At 42.0% G+C, this 22,364-nt stretch overlaps 1 protein-coding gene across 1 annotated transcript in view; it reads left to right on the top strand.

The window, feature by feature from the left end:
- Nucleotides 1–763: 763 nt before the first annotated feature.
- The window catches only part of slit2 (slit homolog 2 (Drosophila)), a 457,736-nt gene continuing 436,135 nt past the window's right edge, over nt 764–22,364 (top strand). Inside the window, exons 1-3 of the mRNA XM_043700598.1 lie at nt 764–2,298; nt 4,254–4,325; nt 5,485–5,556. Of these exons, the coding sequence (XP_043556533.1) occupies nt 2,114–2,298; nt 4,254–4,325; nt 5,485–5,556 (329 nt within the window). The 5' untranslated portion in view covers nt 764–2,113. The remainder of the gene's footprint in view (nt 2,299–4,253; nt 4,326–5,484; nt 5,557–22,364) is intronic.

The following is a 22,364-nucleotide window of genomic DNA, read 5'->3' as shown; positions in this document are numbered from 1 at the left end:
GACTGTCACAGATCTCTTTCTGGAATGTGTCTTTGCAAAGGAAGTCTGAAGAAAGATACAGTGATTCTTGTTGCGGTTCATCCCGAGCAACTCTGTGGCACAGGGTTCTGTGATGCATGGCACTGTGCATGTCTGTTCACCGGGACACACACCGAGACCAACATCAACTGAGCTTGGAGCACCATCAACTCAGTGAAAGATGCTCTTTGGTCCACCCTAAAAGACAAGTTGCTCGTCTCCAGGTTATTTCTTATTATTTCAAAAATGCACTTTATTCATTAAAAAAACCTCTATGTACATAAGTCACAACACCGTTCAGTTTGGTACATATCAAGGAAACAAACAAACATTAGAAATTGACTCGATACAAACAAAGATATGTCTTACTTGAACCAGACAATATTTACATGCATTTGAGACATTGGGAGGGTCTGATAACTGAACAGATCCTCATTTAACTTCAGCAGGATAACCTCAGACAGTGGTCATTTCCCACTGCCCCTTGGTGGCAGCTGCCCCACATTTTTGTGCATCCCACAGCACTTAGTCCTGGAGCTTGTAATGTGCCAGTCTGTAACACTCAGTTGAGATCAACTCCTTGTTCTTGAAGGCCAACAAGTTTCAGTCAGAGCAAAGAGCATCTTTCACCAAGCTGATAGTCCTGCAGGTTCACACCCTGCATGTATACAATTTATGTGGGAGGCGAGACATCTCTCGCCAACCACCTCACTGAACCGTGTTTTGGTGGTGCACCTTTCATGATAGTCCAATTTATTTTTGTTCTTGCTAAACATCAGGTGGCTGGGGTGGGGAGGGACTGTGCTTGCCTGTTCCAACACAGTTGGTAAAGGTGGAATGATTCAGCAGAGACACAGACAGGCACAAAACAGCGGAGGGCTATCTGAATGGTGGAAGCTACTGGTGCCAAGCAGCACTAGCCCACACCGGGGGCTCTGCTCTTCATTCATTCCATTGTTGGCCGCGACGCGTCTGCGCCGTATGCAAATGAGGCGGGCGGCGGGATCCAATAGGAGGGGCGGGGCGGGGCGAGCAGCCCGGCTACATTAGCGCTACATGAGAGTGTTGCGGCGCTGGGAGAGAGAGAGAGAGAGAAAGAGGGGCCGGCGGGGGAGAGCCTGAGTGATCCTGAGCAGCTCTGAGAGGGACACACACACATACACACACTGCAACAGCCCCGGGGCTCCTCTGCACGTTCCCTCTGTCAGTAACCCCAGGCCGGCTGGTTACCCCTCCGAGACTGATGCCAGCAGCAAGAGGCGCCGGGAGTGCAAGAATGCAAACAGTTCTTTCACAGTCCAGCCACCTTCAGGTGTCTGAGGCAAAATAAGAGATTTTGGGGGGTGGGGGGGTGTCTTTTTGTTGGGGTGGGGGGAGGTGGAGGAGCTGGTAAAAGAAGGAACCTGGCCTCAGTCGGTTTCCTGGAGGGAGGTGGGAAAAAAAAGAACTCCTTGTTTGTTTACTTGGGATCTGGACTTTAAAGAGGGACAGAGAAGGCAGGTTGTCAAAGGACTTGCAGCAATTACACGCACATTAGCAGCTAGTGCTTCTCGGGTGCCTCTGAATGAGGACGAGCTTCTCCACCCCCACCTCCCCCCCCCACCCCCGGACCTCAGTGAATCTCCTGACTGTCAGTGACAGCCTGATGGATGCTTGAAAGGAAATCAATATCTAGCGTTGTACGCGGCGCCGTCTGTGGAATCATCTGGGGCTGTTGTGGTCGAGCGATCCGAAGCTATTCGGTGACATTGGCTGAGAATTCGGAGCCTCGCCTGAAGGTGCTGGGGATACAGAAGGCGCTGTCGATTGACGGTGTTATTGTGTGTGTGTGTGTGTTGTGAATTTGCAGCGACTGTGGGGAAGAGATAGACCGCTCGCTTTTACACACATACACACAGGAACAAACCCAGGCGTTGGTACAAAGTTGGGAGAGAGAGCGAACCGGTCGCACCAGCAAGGCGGATTGGAGACGAGCAACTTGTCTTTTTGTTTAAAGCTTTCCACGCTTTTTTTTTACCGTTTAAAAGTTTGCCTCCACCGTTACTTCCCCCCCCCCCCCCACCCACTTCCACTCACACACAAAAAAGAAGCCACGATGAACGCGTTTGGATTCTGCAGGATTTCCTCCTGGTTTCTCCTTGTGATCGGGACGAGCTCTTGGATGGAAGTTGCCGGTCAAGTTTGCCCGAGTCACTGTACCTGCGCCGGGCCGGCTGTGGATTGTCATGGACTGGGACTGCGCTCTGTCCCCAAAAGCATCCCTAGGAACACCGAGAGACTGTGAGTACAAACACACAGGGAGCTATCCCTGCCTTTCAGTTCTTTTTTTTTCCCATATAGATCGCTAGTAAGCTTTCCTTCAGCAAAAACTCTCTAATGTTCTGTGTTCTCCCCGTGACTGAAAGAACCCGTAGACAGAGCCCCCAATTCCTCGGCCCAGTGTTAGAATGTGATACAGGAACTCTCTCCATCTCACTGCGTGCGGGTTCACTTCTATTCCAGCAGACTTAGAGCAAGGGAGCGGTTTTGCTCCTGGAAGCAATCCGGTTTTCCAAAAAAAAAACAAATCTGTGTGTTGGATCTTAGCTGAAGCAGAGCTTATCTTGCATGTGGTTAGAGTGCTGTCATTGAAAGGTGACAGGGTTGGAAGAGTCGAGCGCCAGAAGGGGTTTCTGGTTAGAGAGCGGCTCTGTGTGAGGCAGATCAGGTATACTGGAGAGTTGTGAATTAAGGTGCGATCCACCCGAACTGCATACACTTGCTGACCGTCACGGTCTGTAGAACAAGGCATCCATCAGGAAAGATTCTGATCATTTCCCATCGTTTTGCTCTTTCAGATATCTGCACTGTTCACCCACAGCATTCTCATTTTAATTCAAGGGCTCTGCGAGAGAATATTCCCGTATCGCGGCTACTTGGAATTTGAACTTCCTTAGGGGTCGTCCGATTGTCCCTTGGACATTTGAACATGTCTCGATATATCATGCAATATTATTTTAGAAAGACAAAACAGAAGGCGCGACACAACAGTTCCTAAAATGAAATATGTTGTCGCGGTTACAGAAGGAAGCGTGGCGCTCAGAATCATACTCCTGATCCAAGGGCTTCCCCTCCCCCTTTCATTACGGAGATTCTATCGCTTGGAATATTAACTGAAATAGCGCAGTTCGTTCTCTGCAAGTGCACCAAGTCTTGGAGTAGGTCTGAAAGAATTGGGCCCTTATTGAGCGTAGTTGGCGAGTTTATAAGTGGTCTCAGATGCTTGCTGAGATTGGATTTCAAGAGCTCACTTTGCTGTCAAAAGACTACATTTGCACACAGCAGATAGAGACGCACACCTTTCAATCAAAACGCATTTTTGTTTTGAACTCCTGCATGACAGTAGAAGTTTCCTGCATTTCCTGTGCTATATGTTTCACTTCAAAAAGGAACAGCGGTATGAACTAGTCCCAAGGTAAATGTTTCATTTTCATATTGATTTCCCCTCTCGGAATAGCACAAATTGCCGCAAACGGCGACTTCCACATCTTGTATGGTGGACAGCGCGAACAGTTCAACACCTTCCCTTCCTCTCCTTCTGGGGAGATTCACAATCGGCTTCTTGGTGGATGGCTGTCAACTGGTAATAATTAAAAAGTAATAATACACATAGTTTACAACTTCAGTCATATGTGAACATTCTTCCTCACTCCCCTCCCCCCAAAAAAAAACATTAATCTTGCTGCATTTAGATCCCTTCCAAACACTTATTTCTTTGACAGTTTCTGAGGCTTCTACTTCTACACTGTCCCTCGCCACCAATTTACTGAAGCAACTGTTGACCTCAGGGTGTGAAGTTTACAGCTAAAGACACAGGCTCTCTGCGTTGGTAAAAGAATAGGCCAGTTTCTCTGTTTCTCTGCAACTGGTTTCAATATTCTCAGGCCATCCATTATTTACTGACTGCCACTTTTCATTTTGTTGGTAGAAACATGGCAGGGAATGCCTTGCTGGAGAGTCTTTTAATTCTGAAACCTTCACCTCTTCAGGGCATGTGAACAGGGAGACATTGGTGGTGGACACTGTACCCATAAATATTTCAGATTGAGGTGAAAATGTGATGAGTGTTGAAATGAAGTATCGATAATGGACTGTAAATGCAGCAAGTTGGGTATGTTTCAGGAAAGGATAATGAGTCTATGTTCGTGCCTCTCCTTGCTTCATTGTGAAATGCTGGGTTTTTGTTTCCCTTTCAGGGATTTGAATGGGAACAACATCACAAGAATCACCAAATCAGCCTTCTCGGGATTGAGACATATGCGAGTTCTGTAAGTCCAATATTTCTGTTGCAACGTCTAGCAATACAGCTTTGCTACTATTTACTTGCAGTTTGTGTCATTTGAAAAAAAATACAGTTTGATATTTAATTATGCTTTGCAGTACCCTTTCTGAGTAAAATGTAAAAATAAAGTGTTGTTCAAATTAACACAAGGCAGAGACAGCAGTGAGTATATGCTGTAAGTCTCAACCATTACACACTTAATGTACCTCTCTCACCCAGTTATTGGCATTGAAAAATTCTGCAGAAAACTGCAATTAATTTTAGAAGTCAGAAACTGAACTGCTAGGCATAACTGCAATGATGCCATGGGATATTTTATCCAGTACCTATCTAATGCTCAGGTTGTCTGCTATTTTGACAATTTAATAGTAGTGTGACAGTGCACACTCTACTGAGCCTGTCTTTAAAATCTTTGCTCCACTTGTTCATTGTGAATGGACACTAGTATTCACCAGTTTCAGAAAACTGACACAAGCAAATACTATTCAATGAGTAGCCACAGGAACACAGCCAGTGTCAAATACTTTGAATGTAAAAAATCACAAAGGTTGGCATAAGATTTTGGCACAGATAATTAAAATCAATATTTACCCTAACCCTATTGCAACTTTTCAATATATATTTCTGTATTTGAATGTGCAGACATTGCTAATAGCTCCAAATGAAAGATATTAACATTAGAAAATAATGCTCACAATTTATACTCTAAAGTGCTGGTTGACTTATCATTGTGTACACATACTGAACATGAACACTGCTCACTCAGTCTGCCGTTTGTTTTGCTACTATAACTTAAAGCTACTCTGTTATTGATAAATGTGTTTTTTTTCACACATCTTTTCCATTGCATTTGGCCTAGAAACCAAACTCAAAACCCCATTTCAAATGCCTTCCTCCTCCCTCCACCACCCATACTTATTTTCTGTGCTGCACATGTTGCTGGATGGGTTTCAGGTGTCAATATCAGGGAGAGCAAATTGGATGTGAAATCTCAAATGTACGTACGATATGCTGTGAATAAAGACAGGCCAACCCACGGTCTGCTGTTAATGTTTGAAATGTAGTTATTCGAGGTGTTAATGGGTGCCTGCTTGTTCGTTACATTAAGATGCCATGGCTTCAATTTTCTGTCATCTGCTTCACAGACAGCTCATGGAAAACCAAATAACCACCATTGAGAGAGGAGCCTTTCAGGATCTGAAGGAGCTGGAAAGACTGTAAGTATTGTCAGTAGCTGAATCTAAGAAGGCGACTTCCCAGGAAGCTAAGAATTTAAATTTGGTCATTAGTATTGCCTAGCCAGAAGAAATCAAATTCAGGAAGTGCACAGAACATAACTTCTCACTTTGGAATCTCCTGCTTTTTCTTGCTTCAGCTTGCCACTTATTTTGTTCCTGAATTCCTTTTGTATCTGTTACCATATTTCATGATTTAGAGTAAGTTTAGTCTAACAAAAAGTCCTAATAATTGGGCAATCTTCTGTTCCAATAGCTTTGCAAATTTAATTGTTTGGTTATTCCTCAGTAGATTGTTTGAAATTAGGTATTTACATACCAGTTTACTTATGAAACTTTTAGTTTCAATGGATATCATGCACATGAGTGAAGTGCAAATTCGCAGATAATCAACACTCATTTATGTATCTGGAACATCTAACTTGATGGCTATCCTTCCAGCTGCCTAAACCCTATGCTCTGGAATTTCTTTCCTCAAACCCTCTGTCTCCTTTAAGATGCTCTCTAAAAGCTGTGACTTTGGCCAAGCTTTTATAATATCCTATAGCTTAATATTAATATGCCACAGGCTACATAATTGTAAACTGTGAAGGGAAAAATACAGACTGCAATGCTTCATAATTGGAAACTTTGTTTGAAAATAAACATGACGTCTTGGGCAGAATCGTTTTGGAGCAGCAAGTATCCTAATGGTGAGACTGGAAGTGAGCAGGACATGCTGATGGAGGCTGAATAACTAGTCATGCACAATTGTACTTGTGACCAGGCAGTCAGAGGGGCATGGTCAGTTGTATGGTGCTGGTGGATAAGATGTTTCCAACCTTGCCATTACCTCATGAAGATCGGGATATCGTATTGAAATCGCACCCAGAAAAGCATTCATTCTGTACAAGCCAAGAACATCACTCTTCCTATTTGAGAGGAGGTGTTCAAACTTGAACTGCTGATCACCTCCCTCAATACCACACTTGGACCTTTGGAGATGTCATCATACTGGACCCTCCCTCAGTCACCTTTGACCTTCCCTTCAGCACCCTTCTTCATTCTTCCATCACCCTAGCCCAGCCTTGAATGACCTTGAGCCAATATCCTTTCTCAGCTATCAAGGTGTCTCCTTGCCACCATAGAGCTGTCCCCACTCACACTGGACTGGACCCATAGGCATATTAGATCTTTGAGCTATCATTTTCTACTCTACTTTTATTGCCTTAGACCTGTTCTCTGTTATGTTTGACTCACACATTTCACCATTGAGTTGCTCTCAATCACACTTGCTCTCCTTTTCATCATGTCTGAGTTGCCTGTGACAGAGATTGGCCATGCTGCTTCCTCCCTTTGTTCTCTATGTCTTCTCCTTAGGCCACCAGAAGATGTCCTCCCTCCTTTATATGGCCATTTCCTTACTTTCATTTTCATTCACCAGTTGAGTTCAATGCAACAGCTCAGGCTTGTCTCTGATAATCCAGTAAAGTTCATCATACAAGAAAAGCAGTTCCTGCTGACTCTAAATCCATCAAAGGGGCTACCTCATTTGCTGCATATCACCTTTACACAGATGAGCGTCCAAAGGCATGTGTTTCTCATTCACTGCTAACTTAATTGCAAAGGCACAATTACATTTGCTGACCATCTGTTTTAATAAAAATGTATGACGTGCTAACACGTTCAAAAAGGTTCCTCCTGCTTGCTGTTGAGAACCACAATCGGCCAACAATCCACTGACAATTTACTTCTCAATTTTTATCCCACCATAGGGAAGCTGACTCTTTAGCTCCTGTCTTGTTTCTTGCATCTGTGAGCTTCACTAGATTCCAGCTCTTGTCATGCTCATACCTAAACGTTTAACTTATCAAGCTAAAATTGCAAAACTGGTGCACGAAACCATGGCATAGGAGGAACCTGCAATTTCACTGCATGTATGAATCTGTATATAAAACATGTAAACTCATATGTGAGATGAGGGCATCACTGGCCAGTTATTGCCCATCCCTAACTGCCCAGAGGGCAGTTAAGAGTCAAACAGATTGCTTTGGGTCTGGAGTCACTTGTCGTCCAGACCAGGTAAGGATGGCAGTTTCCCTTCCCTAAAGGATATTAGTGACCCAGGTGGGTTTTTCCTGACAGCCAACTCATCGTAAACCAATAGACTCTTAATTCCAGGCTTTTATTGGATTCAAATTCCACCACCTGCTGTGGCAGGATTCAAACCTGGGTCCCCAGAACATTCCTTGGGTCTTGGGATTAATAGTTCACGATAATACCATTAGGTTATCATCTCCCCTATCAGCTGGCTCCTGGTATTTTTCTGATGTGGAAGATTCAGGCTTGGAGTGAGTGCATTGTCACATTTACTGACCTGAATTGCTAACTTACTTCTCATTAAGAAATTATGATTGATTCTCAAACTTTTTATTCATCCATCAATGCAAAAGTGAAAACTTGAACCATTATGCAATATTAAGCTTAAGGTGGATTGACTCTAATGGTATTTCTTAGGGAGAGCCTTGTACTTTGTATGTGGAGATCATTTGAGGATTTGAGATGGCATCTACCTCTGCTATCACTTTTTCTTATTTTGCATTTCTGTTGCTTTCTAATTTTCTTTTACTTTGCCCAAAGTCAGAGGAATCTTGGGATTGAAATTGAGACCAAAACAGGCAGCAGGCAGAAAGCTGTGGTAGGGAACAAATGACAAAGCTTGAAATGGGTGAAGGTTGCACCAAAATTGAGGTGTGATGAAAAAAGAAATGTGCTTTACGCCAAAACTTAATGCCTGTCTCAGAAATGTAGGAAACCTGAGTATGCCGTTTATCTTATTAACAGCAATGAAGGGAAGGACCAGATAGCTTGCTTTTTAATACTACTAATTGAGGTTATTTTAATCTAATAGGCATTGCTAGTGTTTATCTAAACCACTGGAAGAGGCAGAATTGAATTAGCATTTTATGCCAAAAGGCTGGCATTGTAATGTCAGCCTGGACTGAGTTCTAAACCGAGGCATGAACCTGCAATTAGTTGACTTAGAAGCAATAGTGCTACCAACTTTTCAAATTAATTACGTTGCTGACAAAGACATGAGTTGTTCATGTTGATGTTTAGGAGATTGAAGTTGGCAACAGTGTAGAAGGGTATAGGTGGATGTGGCATTGTTAATCTGGAGGAGAATTTGCCTGACGCTTCTGCTCAGGAGGAGAGAGATCACCAAGATTGAAAGGTGAAGTAGAAACCTTTATTTTTACATTTATCATTTAATGAATTTGTCATGTATAAATTATGTGTTAATTATTATTTTTAAATGTCAAGGACAAGGGTCATTTGTAGCAATTGACAATAGTTTTAGATTATTTTCCCAGTGATGCGTTTGGAATGTTCCCCAAATAATAATTAAATAATGACCAGACGTTATATTGATTATAATGATGTTCATTAAGAAATGTATATTAACCAGGACAATATTTGCTCACAGCAAATATACATTCTACACTTACATATTATAACAGACACAGAGGGAAGAAAAAGCTATCTCTTAATCTCTCACCCAAAATTTATCTGGGAACTTGAGGAATGATGGAAGTTGTTATTCCAGAGTTCATTGTTCTTCCAGTGAAGATATGACAGTAGATCAGGTAGAACCTCCACAGAAATTAGCAGAGAACATGTTTATTAATATAAATTATAGCTGTCACCAGTGAAAGTAGATCCATTGTGTATCCAGTTTACATAATGCATTTCCAAAGCTTTGCATCTGCTGATTATCTAACAGCAGGTGGCTGCTCACTAACATTAGCCTTATTGAGGGACTATTCTTTTCCCTTCAGAAAAACTGCTGCATCAGTTCAGTGCAAATGAATTACAAAAGCAAACTGCAGCAACATTCAGTTAAAAATAAAGACCAAGTTGTCAATGCCAAGAAAAAAAACCTATATTTGCTGGTAGATTAAATGTAAAATGAAAGGATACTATTACCTGAATTTTATCCTGTATGCCCAGCGGTTAACAAATGACAATAGGTCTGGCAGAATCTATGCAGAGAGAAATAGAGTTAACATTTCAAGTCAAATGTGACTGCTCTTCAAAACCTCTTTCTGTGTTCTGAAGAAAAGTCATATTTGATTCAAAATATTAACTCTTATTTTCTCTTTACAGTTGCTGTGAGACCTGCTGAATATTTCCAGCATTTTCTTCTTCTTTAATTTCAGATTTCTAGCATCTGCAATATTTTGTATTTACCCACATTGCTGTCTGGGTGATTTCCTAGTTGCAAGCATTGTTGTTGGTTACTAAAGAACATTAAATCACTGTATAATTAATGCAACTGTTGTATAAGTATATTAGAATGAAGCCTTAAAAACAAAGAATTAGTTTTATTCCTCCCTCAGACTAATTATATTGCTGACGAACCCAGCAACTATACTAATTATATTTAATGTTGTGGTCTATAGCTTCTGTTTATTGCTATTCAGAGGCTGTAGAGAATGAAGTCTGACATAATACTTTCTGTTCAAAACCATCACTGAACCTTGATCTACAATATTGATGCAAACAAATTCAGTACAGATCAGATTTGATGTATGCATATTCTTGCCAGAAAGGACGGGCATTCATTCATACCACCTCAGGGAACTCTATCATGCTAATTGACTCTCCTGAACCAGAACCCACCATCCCTTGTGAGTGTGCTGAATATTAGTCTAGAATATAACTGCATCTGGTAGGGGTGGTGTTTTCAAGTAGTGTTCTATGCAGCTAGCTCCACATTGGCTGCCTTAACTGTTGACAGTGATCTATAGCTGGCAGGACTGAAGTGAAACGTGGGGGATTGAGTAGACTTTCAACTACAGAACATGATTCAGCACAGAGCCTGTCTACCTCCAGGCAGTCACAGCTATCATTCCCAGAGCACATATTTCATATTTGTTCAGAATAAGCTGTGGAAATTCCCATTGTTAGTGGCTGTCAAGTCAACCTGACATGAAAAGGTTGTTATCTGACAAGCAATTTATCTCTTAAGTGCCTCTGCAATCTTCAAGAAGATTCTCTTGAAGTTTATATTAATTTGTAATGAGTTTTTATCATGTTACTTCACCTTCACTTCAGGAAGGAATTGAATTGTAATTTCTGGGAGATGTCTTAAACATCTCCTGGCTTACTGTTTGTTTTAGTGGTTGCTTCTCAGTAACTATTGTTCACCTGAGCAGTCTAGGTATAACTTAAAAGGGATGCTCCCACAAATTCTTTCCGTAACAGCTTCAGTGATCTTGACCGGGATATTAAAGTGAGGCAGAGTGGAGATTAGATGCTTCACCACAGGAGAGTGGAACTTCAGCAAGCATATCAACTCCCATTAGCAATTGGTTCAGCTAGTTTGGGGAGATTCACTATTTATTTTAGAGTCGCTGCCAATTGTTCCAGCTGCATACTATCTTCTGTTTCTGTCTGGGGAAAGAGGGAGGAGAAAATGAACTATGGATAGTTTACTTATGTTGTTTCCTTCTCCTGTCACATTGAATAATGATTAGAAAACTGTCTCACCTTACCTGAGATTGGTGTTGACACCAGTCTGGCACCATGCTCATTTCTGTACTCTCAGCTAGAGGACTACATTTTCATGTAGGTAAAAGATGGTATAAGAAAAGATGGTATAATTCGAACGTGAATTAAAAATTTTAAACACACAGAACAAAGGGAAAAAAGTAAAAGTGGATGAATAAAGTAGCAACATTAGGATTTCCTTATCAATGAATTGCCACCTTGATGTCGTGGAGAAGCTTGTGCATCCTGATGATACCTTGAGCAATGCTGGGTTCTCCTTGATTTCCAATTGGGTAACCTGTGACATCAATAACAGGAGAGGTACCAGACAAAGTGCAGTCCAAAGTGTCCTCAGCAGCAGAATATGCAAAGCAAAACTGCATCACCCCAGCTGTGAAGGCTATAGTGGCAAATATGACCCTGAGGAGAAAGTGAGGACTGCAGATGTTGGAGGTCAGAATTGAGAGTGTGGTGCTGGGAAAGCACAGCAGGTCAGGCAGCATCCGAGGAGCAGGAGAATCAACGTTTTGGGGATAAGTCCTTAATTAAGAATGAATCCGAACCTGTCAAAGTCCTGTGGATAATGACTGTACCCCAAAGTACTCATCTGGACACCAATTCAGTTTGCCAAATCAGAATGAAAAAGTAGCGTTAGAATATCCTGTTTCTGCTCAGACAGCAATGGGTAAATGAGGCTCTGAACTGCAATTGAAAGGTGATGATTTTGTCTGTGTGGAAAAAGAAATTATAACCCTTCCTCTCCCTACGACCTTGTGAATTACTTGGTATTATTAAATGCCAGCCTGGATGCAGTTGGTCTTTTACATGCTAACAATGTTGGCCATGTATTTTTTAACAAAGTATTTGCTTTTCTTCAATATTTCCCTCTAAAATTTAGCCTCACCTTCCCTGCTGGACTCAGCTGGCAGATTGTGCTGTGGGTTTCTTTTTGGCAGTAGCAGAACTTGGAACCCCTAATAAGTAATTATATTTCATGTGAGGATAGTTAGCACTGATAGACTGTTTGTTCATTGTTCTTTGGCATTAGCGCCATCCTTGTCCTGACCATACTGTCTGTCTGCATAACATACATTTAACAGCAAACATTTAACATATAAAGGATAGAAGCTCTAGCTGACTGAATGTGAATATATTCTGAATTTTAATAATAATCTGTGACCAATGGAGAAAGGTTCTCTAGGGAGTTGAAGAACAGTTTCCTTCGCATCATATTGCTTATAACACAAGGAATTATTACAACTACCTTGTAATAGAGTGCACTTTTCTCCACATTCCAATGAAAACTCTCGATCCTAATGATTCCTCAAGTGTGGGAACATCGTGCTTTTAATCAAGTAAATGTTGGGAGGCTGTTTCATCCCAAAATTTATCTGAAATTAGTGGGTGCTGTTCCAAGTAAGGGATTTCCCATTTAAGACCGAAATAAAGAAGAACTTCTCCACTGAGAAGATTTTAGTGTTTTAAATTATCTTCTGAAGGAGCAGTGGAGGCCGGATTATTGAATATAGTTATAGATAGATCTTTGATCTAAAAAGGATTTAAGGGTTATAGGAGAGAGGTAGGAAAATGGAGCCAAGGTCACAATCAGATTGGCCGTGATTTCTTTCGGGTTGCAGAGCAATCCGAATGATGGGACAAGTGGCCGACACCTGCTCCAATTTCTTATCATTTTATGGTGTTGACAGCAGGGCTGTGAGTTTGAATTTTTGTTTCAAACATTATGAGGTTCTAACTGCCCTTACCCGGTGTCTCTTACCAGTTGAGAGCCTGCTCACAGTGCATAGCAGTTGAGAAGTACAGCATGGAATTTAGCCTCTGCTGTGTTATCAGTACCGTGAATAAAATATTAGTTATGCTACTTACTCCAATTGCTTGTAATCCTAACTGTTTCACCAAATGACCTCTTGCCTGCCATTTCCCCACCCACTCAGGCAGCTTTTTAATCATATCTTCATAACTAATGTGTAAGATTCAAAGAAAATTAAAAGTACACATGTTTTCAGCACCTGTATAATTTTTCTACTGGGCCTCATGCAGCAGTGTCTGGATAACTGTGGGACAGTCATAGAGTCATAGAGATGTACAGCATGGAAACAGACCCTTTGGTCCAACTCGCCCATGCCGACCAGATATCCCAACCCAATCTAGTCCCACGCCAGAACCCGGCCCATATCCCTCCAAACCCTTCCTATTCATATACCCATCCTGATGCCTTTTAAATACTGTAATTCTACTAGCCTTCATCTTTTCCTGTGGCAACTCATTCCATACACGTACCACCCTCTGCTTGAAAAAGTTGCGCCTTAGGTCTCTTTTATATCTTTCCCCTCTCACCCTAAATCTATGCCCTCTCGTTCTGGACTCCCTCACTTCCTGGGTGTTTATCTCACACTTTTGGAAAAACATGAGAGCATTTGATAGGGTGCAGAAAATATCCAGTAAAGTGTTTCCAAGGATCACCTTCAGTTACTTAGAGAAAGTGAGGAAGAATGCTGTTTTCCTTGCGGAAGAAAATGTTGGACGAAAATTTAGAGTCAGAGAGAAGAACAGCATAGAAACAGACCTTTTGGTGCGATTCATCCAAGCTGACCAGCTATCCTAAATTAAGCTAGTCCCATTCACCAGTATTTGGATCATATCCCTCCAAACCCTTCCTGTTCACATAGCCATCGAGATGCCTTTTATATGCTGTATTTGTACCAGCCTCCACCACTTAGATAAAAGTAAACAAAATTATCATGGATCTGGACAGGGTATAGAAGGAAAACTGTAATTACCGATGGAAGGATTGAGAGAGCATTCATTTGAGGAAATTGGCAAACGGATTAATGGCGACATGAGGAAAATGTTGAAGTGCTTCAGGATCTGGAATGTGCTGCTGACAGTGTGCTGTAGGCAGATTCAATCAAGGCTTTCAGAACAGAATTGGACTTTTATCTGGAAAGTAAGAATTGTCAAAACTATTGGACAAAAATGCTAAATTGCCCATAGTGTTAGGTGCATTAGTGGGGGGTAAAATATCGAGTAGGGGAAAGGGTCTGGGTGGGTTACTGTTCGGAGAGTCGACGTGGACATATTGGGCGAAAGGGCCTGTTTCCATATTGTAGGGAATCTAATCTAAAAAAAAGAAAGCTGGGCGGTGGCATTAGGTAAATTGCTTCTATGGAGAGGCATGCACAGACGTGATGAGCAATTGGTCTCTGTGATTATTCTGTGATTTTGTGACATATTGCCCCTTTTCAATTAAAAGAGGAGGCTTGACAAGAAAACATAGCAAAAAGGACTGCAAAAGGACAAGAAAAAGAGGAAACACGTAAAACAAACACGCTGTACGTCTTGGGAAAGCAGAAATAAATTTGACCTGACATCAATTTAAAAAGCACTCAGTACTGCTGTCTGCTAATCTGCAGCTTGTACTGCTTGTTTTGGATATAATAGGACTTGAATTGTTTTCTTTCAGTTCTTTAATGACTTTCTTTTACGTAGTTTAGAAGTGTCAGACAGTTAATGATAATTAAATAATCCAATTTTTTAAAACCTAAAACTTATAAACACTGAATCCACAACAGATGTTGATGAGGAGGTTAAATAAGAGGTTAAATAAGAGCTTATTCAATGGGGAAAGCTAACTGGCAGTGACAAATAGAACATCTTTCACACACAAAAAAGGAATCAAAATACTCATTGGTCATAATGTTGGTACTTGTGTGCCGGTGTTTCACAAAAACAGGTGAATAACACTATTGTGCTCGAGATTACATAGAGGTGTTGTATCATGTTTATGGATTGCAATGACTCATGCAACATTTTTGGAATTTTGTTCATTGGGAAAAGCAGCAGTTTAAATTTATATAGCACTTTTAACTTTATAAACCAAATTAGGATGCTTCACAGAACATTTTAAACCAAATCCCAGCCTGCCACCCTGGGTTTTGACTATCTTTTCTGGTAGCAGGTATTTAGTTTAAATTCCAGAGGGAGATTTTAGTGAGCCAACTCTTCTGTGCTGACATTACTAAATTTGGCTTCTTTAGCAAGACAGCAGAATTGTATACCTGGTTATTCATATAACCTAGAATTTGAATTCAGGGTAAGAGATTGATTTACAAATTGCAGGCTTCTAGAATTAAACTAGTACCAGTAAAAGATCAGCTTTAAATGGATAAAATTTGCGTCACTTTAAATGATGGATTAATGGAAGTCACAATTAATCACTTATTGATGGAAATTCTCAGACTCAGCACGTGTCAGACTGGGATTTAAGTTGGAAAGAGTCAACATTGCTGGAATGCTTGGCTATACTTTAAAAGAGATAAAGCTGAGCAGGTACAAGACGCAGGATTGGCCCTTAAATTTTTCATAGAGAAGTATCATGAAAATAGGGAGGTGATGCAACCCCTTTTAAAATACCAAGGATTCCAGTGAAATGTGGAAAGATTGCTTGATGACAGTTTGAAAACAAAAGACCTTGGAAGTAATCTCTTCTCCATCTCATTGTGCTGAGATAATGCTGTAATTCCCAACTAGACGTGAACCATTCTGATACTTGATCCTCTGTCCAATAATGCATAGAAGTTGATTAATTAGTGGAAGCTGAGTGATGGGCAGTATATTAGGCAATCTCAGGTTGTCTGACATCGTCTTCAAATGGGAAGTAGAGGATGGGGGTAGTGGTGAAGGAGAATGAGTTATTGACCAAAGGGAAAACTATACTCAACCCCACTTAGTGAAGGATGTGAATTACTGCTATTTTAAAAATGAACAATATGTGAATGGGACGGTGGTACCCCTCCCCACTGCAGAGAAGTCTTTCTTTTATTTCCTGAAGTATCACTGGCTTTTACATTAAGAAGGTGATATTGCATTCCAAAGAATTCGACCATGAGGAAATTTGTTGTTTTTACTTTGTTCAGCTCATTTGTTATTAGTCAGTCATACCGTACAGTAAAAAATATTCAAGTGTATTTTTATAAAGAGAGAAGTGGGTGTGTTGCTGTAGAAACTCCTCAGAGTGAGAAAGAAATAATTTCCTTTATCTCTCTGCATCTATTGTGCCTAGAAAACACAATAGATAGCAGTATTCTTCCAAAGGGGGTGATGTAAAATAACCATTCCCACCTGATCCGAGCACAGAAACTGTCTTTGAGATAATGATGGAATACTCCTTCTCCTTCTGGCTATAGAGATAGGCATTCGGGTTAAAATGGCTCTTCTTGGTGATGATTGACACTTTTCACAGTCTCTGTTGGCACAAAGTGAATTCCGAACAATGCAATAAGAGGATGAACAGTGAAGTCTGCTTTTGTTCTTGCATAAAGCAGAAAAGTACAAATGTAAGAGAAGCTTTCTTTAAAAGCGCAATAAAATACGACTTAGGGTATTAGCCCAGATTTTCCTTTGTGAATCATATGAACGATATGGATGAAAATTGGGTCAGTGTCATGTCAGGGCTGGGTGATGAGCTTTGAATATTTTATCTGATATGTGCCCCAACCGCAGTCCAGTATGGAGAAATACCTGATGGTCTTCATGTTATTCATGGAAGATACAGTTAAGGTGTCACTTGCTGCCATAATATCTTTGGCCCTCAGATCTTTACTTACAACATATCGACAAAGTCACATTCTCAAAATATCACCTGTGACTCAGTGGAACAAGGGCATTTCTCCTTGGTGTTATGACCAATATTCACACCCCCACCACAGTGGCAAAGTGGTTAGCACTGCCGTCTCACAGTGCCGGGGACCCGGGTTTGATTCCAGCCTCGGGCAACAGTCTGTTTGGAGTTTGCACATTCTCCCTGTGTCTGTGTGGGTTTCGCACAATCCAAAGATGTGCAGGTTAGGTGAACTGGCCATGCTAAGTTGCTCATAGTGTTCAGGGTGTGTAGGTTAGGTGCATTCGTCAGAGGGAAATGTAGAGTAACAGAGGAATGGGCTGAAAATGTGTTGCTGGAAAAGCGCAGCACGTCAGGCAGCATCCAAGGAACAGGAGAATCGACGTATCGGGCATAAGCAGGGCTTATGCCCGATACGTCGATTCTCCTGTTCCTTGGATGCTGCCTGACGTGCTGCGCTTTTCCAGCAACACATTTTCAGCTCTGATCTCCAGCATCTGCAGCCCTCACTTTCTCCTAACAGAGGAATGGGTCTTGGGTTACTCTTCGGATGTTGGTGTGACCTTGTTGGGCTAAAGGGCCTGTTTCCACACTGTCGGGATTCTAATTTTAAGAAACACCAGCATCTTTCAGGGCTAAATTTGGATAGTTACAGATATGGGCACAGGGATCAGCAACTCTAATGTATGCTGGTTGGACGTGTTGACAGGAACTAGTACCAAGAATGGTTGGCACCTCTTCAAGCTAGTCTGGATTCAAACTAGTCTGTACCATTTAAATGGGAGATGCATTCAAGCCAGAATAAATGGTAGGAGTATGGACTGAAGAGAATATGACTTTTCAAAGTGTAAGAGATAGGAGTGAGTGCACTTCAAGGTTCTCGCACGCTATGGTTGAAGTCTTGGTGGAAGAAACTGAAGGTATAGGAGCTGTTATGTATCTGCGGTGGAAAATGAGACCCATAGGCACACTGGTGAAAGGAATTGGAAACTGATGACCATGGAATCAAGGCACATGGACCTAGATGTGTTGTTGCATGAAGTTCAATGATCTCACATGAGTGGTTAAAGCCAGAGTATACATTATCAAAGTCTACCATCTGCACCGGGAGGCTCAGTTATTGTTCCAAATGTCACACCTGATGATAAAGCACCAACAGTCTCTGTCAATCACATTTCCTATCTGGCATGGTGGCTCAGTGGTTAGCACTGCTACCTCACAGCATCAGGGTCCCAGTTTTGATTCCAGCCTCGGGTGACTGTCTGTGTGGAGTTTGCACATTCTCCCTGTGTCTGCGTGGGTTTCCTCTGGGTGCTCTGGTTTCCTTCCACAGTCCAAAGATGTGCAGGTCAGGTGAATTGGCCATGCTAAATTGCCCATAGTGGTAGGTGCATTAGTCAGATGGAAATGGGTCTGAGTGGGTTAATCTTCGGAGGCTCGGTGTGGACTGGTTGGGCCGAAGGGCCTGTTTCCATACTGTAGGGAATCTAATCTAATCATTCCTTTGCTTGACCTCTGTCTGTTGCACTTAGCATTGCTGCAAGTTTCATACCCACCATTCACAGGATGAATACACTGCCAAGTTATTCAATCATGATAGTCAAACAAATTGCATGACACTCACTAGCACACTTCCCTGTTTTGCTGGACCAAGTACTGCACAATGAGATAGAGTAGAACCTAATCTGAGAGGAAGAGCCCCCTGCTACACTTCTTAACGCTCATAAAAGGGATGGGGAGATGGTCCTTGCAATTATTGGCATGCCCATTGCTGAGCATGCAACTGGCAGCATGGCTCCAAACCATCAAAGATGATGTTACCCTCAGGCTTAATCCTGCTGCACATATCCCACTTGCCTCCCTCATCCTAGACTGTCTTCTTATTTACAAGCTGCAGATTGTTTCAGCAGGTGCCCCTTGGTTTCTCACCAGCCTTCCTCCCCTCATCGTAAACTTACCCTTTTCCTTTCAGTTACACAGGAGGTGCATCCTGACCAACTAGTTGGTGAACGCGATGAAGATAAGACACCATCACCTGAATTCAGACACACAGCCATCATATTTTGGGTCTAACAAATTAGGTACACACTTTTGATGTAGAGTCATAGAATTATAGGTGTCTACAACACAGAAAAATGCCCTTTAGCCTATCAAGTCTGTGTTGGTCGATAACAGCCACCTAACTATTCTAGTCCTATGTTCCAACACTTGGTCTGTAGCCTTGTATGTCTTAGCTTGACAAGTATATATATAAATATCTAAATATAATGAGTGAGCTGGAGCCAGGGCATGGATGATGGTAGGGCAGGTGCTAGCATACCAAGAAGCAAGTTCACACAGTGCAGTGAACTCAAATGAGCACTTTGGCAGGGAAGTCTAAAGAAGAACAATGATGAGGAGGCACCTTTGTTTGATGCATTGGGAACCCTATTGGAAACCCTGTGATCATTGTCATAGTACATACAAGCATTCAGCAGTAATGTAACACAGGGTTTTTTGCAATGCTTGGAGTATATCTTTTCCAGTGTGGAAATGGTGACCAACTCTATAAGAAAACGTGTGCACATAACTAGGATGTAGAGTCAATGACAGGGTGCTGCAGTGGAACGTCATATTTTTGTCAAGCAAGATAATACTGTTGCCATTGATTACAATGGAAGTTGTAGGCTCTCACAGCAGTCTCCAACAAATCACCAGCATTTTTAAGGTGTGGCCCCGGGAGCAACAGTGGCTCAATTGAACTTGAATCTGCTGTCCTCTCCCATTGCTGTCATCAAGAACTTCTCACTTTCCTCTCAGGCAGTCATCCCAGCCTGCTGCTGTCCATGCTGGGATTGTGCAATCTATGGATGGGTCTTCAAGGCCAATAAATGATTTGGATCAGCTTCCAAGACAATTTTCAGTCTCCCCAATGAAAATCAGCAGCCTTCCCCTGCTCATGATACTGAAGGATTAGAATACTAGGGTGGGGCAAGAGACAGAAAAACAGGCAAAATAGGAATACCTGTAAGTTGTCTTTTGCATGGCATATTTAGATGATTTTATTTGTAAATTTGATTTGGATTTTCTGTTTTGTAGTGGCTTTTATTTTTGCATTGTGACCAAGTGGACCCTGCGATGGTCAGTGACAGAAAGAAGATAAGTTGTGGGACTGTTAATAAATGAGTAGTTGTGGTTGTGGTTACTGGTATTACATAGATATGTTCTGCTTAGACAGTGCAGACAGAATGGGACTAACTAGATTGTATCCTCTCTTCCTCTACTTCTTTCATCTCTTTATCTTCCCGGCCTGAAGTTCTTTGTTATATAGATGGTGATGCTGAGGTTTTCAGCATGCATTTGACCACCATGAATTTTGACACCCACTCTGCCACGTTCTGTAAGAACTTCATCACAGTTCTCCAAGCAGCAGGAGCATTGTTTCAGTACAACATGGTTTGCTTCACATTTTATGTGGGATCATGCATTTCATTGTATTATATACTGTGTGCAGATTAATGAGCTGTGTCTTATTGAATAGGAGCCATCACCCAGTGGACATCTTCTGGTGTCTTGAAGTGTCTTAATTTGTTTTTAAATTCACTCGTGGGACGTGAGTGTCATTGGCTGGCCAACATTTATTACACATCCCTAGTTGCCCTTGACAAGGTGATGGTGAACTGCCTACTTGAACAGTTGCAGTCCATGTGCTTTGGGTTGACTGAAATGCCATTAGGGAGGAAATTAGTTAGACTGCGACAGAATGAAGGCATCATGTCTGCTGGCATGATACCAGGCAGTGATCTGCACGATTCACTGGCTATGATCGTATACCAGCTGGACATAAAGGACATGGAATCCCTTTTGGTTCTCATTGAGGGCTGAGTGGAAGGATGTGGCATCGATAAAGCAAATTGTGAGCAGCCATTGGCATTCTACATCACAGAGTAGCCTGTAATCCTAGTGAAGCCACATATTAGGTCTGCTTGCTGCTCTCTGCAAAAGAGAATTGAATTTATTTAGCTTTTTTTGATTAGGGATGCAGTTTACATAACAGCAAATGTCACATTTTGAGATGTAAATATCTCTAGCTCCTCTTAAGAGTGAGTGAACATAAAGATTTATGAAGAAGTTCTGAAAAAAAATTGCACTAGATTTCTCTATTTCTCTTTCCAAAGGTGCTGCCAGACATGCTGAGTTTCTCCAGCACTTCCTGTTGTTGTTGCAGGTTTTTAGCATTTCCATTTTGCTTCTATGTAAATGTTTGTGCTGTCCTTGGCCTGTTCTGAGGTTGGGTTTATGGCTGCAGCAGAGGGCATCACACACATTGCTCTTTGCTTACCATCAGGTCAGAGAATTGTTTCCTGAATATCTTGACTGCTGTTAAGAAACCTTCATTGCCTCTTCTACTCTCCCTTCTTCAGGCTTAACCTGCTCAGAATGAGCACTGGTCATTCCCCACATGATGCTGCATTCCGAGGGAAATGTCTACTGGAGTACCCATGCCTCATAGCTACTTCATTTGCAGAAACACAAAGTCACAAAGCCACAGAATTTTTGTGGGCCAGAAGGAGGCTATTTGGCCCATGGTACCTTGGCCAGCTCTTCAAATGAGCACCACTTCCCACTGCCAATCTCCTGCTTTTCCCCCTTATCCTTGCACACATTATCTCTTTCCAAATTATCATCCAATGCCCTCTTGAAAGCCTCAGTTGAAATTGACTCCACCACATTTCGAGGCAATGCATTCCATATCTTAATTCGGCACTGAGTGAAAAGAATTTTTCTCACATCACCCTTGTTCTTTTCGCACATCATTTTCAATCCATGACCTCTGGGTTCTTGTTCCTTTTACAAGCAGGAGCAGTCTCCCCATTTCTCTGACCAGATCATTTCCTCCTTGGTGAGCATATAGGTACACTCAGGAGTATCTAGCTTTATGTACAAATTCATAATCGTTTGATGATAAGGCAAAGTTGGCCTTTCATGACACCTTATGTTATTTGGTGGTGCAGTCACACAGCCTGTACAAACCTGTACTGGATCCAGTATAATACACTTTTTGTTCTAAGTAGAGTCATAGAGTCATACAGCACGGAAACACACCGTTCAGTCCAACTTGTTCATGCTGACCAAGTTTCTGAAACTAAACTAGTCCCACATGGCTATATTTGGCCCATATGCCTCGGAAGATTAGAGTGGTGCTGGAAAAGCACAGCAGGTCAAGCACCATCCGAGGAGCAGGAAAATTGACATTTCGGGCAAAGGCCCTTCATCAAGAATGAGGCCGGGAGCCTCGAGGTGAAGAGACAAATGAGAGGAGGTGGGGCTGGGGAAAGGTAGCTGAGAGTGCAATATGTGGATGGAGGTGGGGGTAAAGGTGATAGGCCAGAGAGGAGGGTGGACCTGTCATGACCTGTCCCATCTAGGTAAAAACAATGACTGCAGATGCTGGAAACTAAATTCTGGATCAATGGTGCTGGAAGAGCACAGCAGTTCAGGCAGCATCCGAGGAGCTTCAGCAAAATCGACGTTTCGGGAAAAAGCCCTTCATAAAGGCCAATAAAGGCAGAGAGCCTGAAGGGTGGAGAGATAAGCTAAAGGAGGGTGGGGGTGGGGAGAAAGTAGCATAGGGTACAAT

The sequence above is a fragment of the Chiloscyllium plagiosum genome, chromosome 1 (genome assembly GCF_004010195.1).
Source record: "Chiloscyllium plagiosum isolate BGI_BamShark_2017 chromosome 1, ASM401019v2, whole genome shotgun sequence".
Classification (NCBI taxonomy): Eukaryota; Metazoa; Chordata; class Chondrichthyes; order Orectolobiformes; family Hemiscylliidae; genus Chiloscyllium; species Chiloscyllium plagiosum.
The sequence above is the reverse complement of the archived record's forward strand: the minus strand, read 5'-3'. Positions and strand labels throughout refer to the sequence as shown.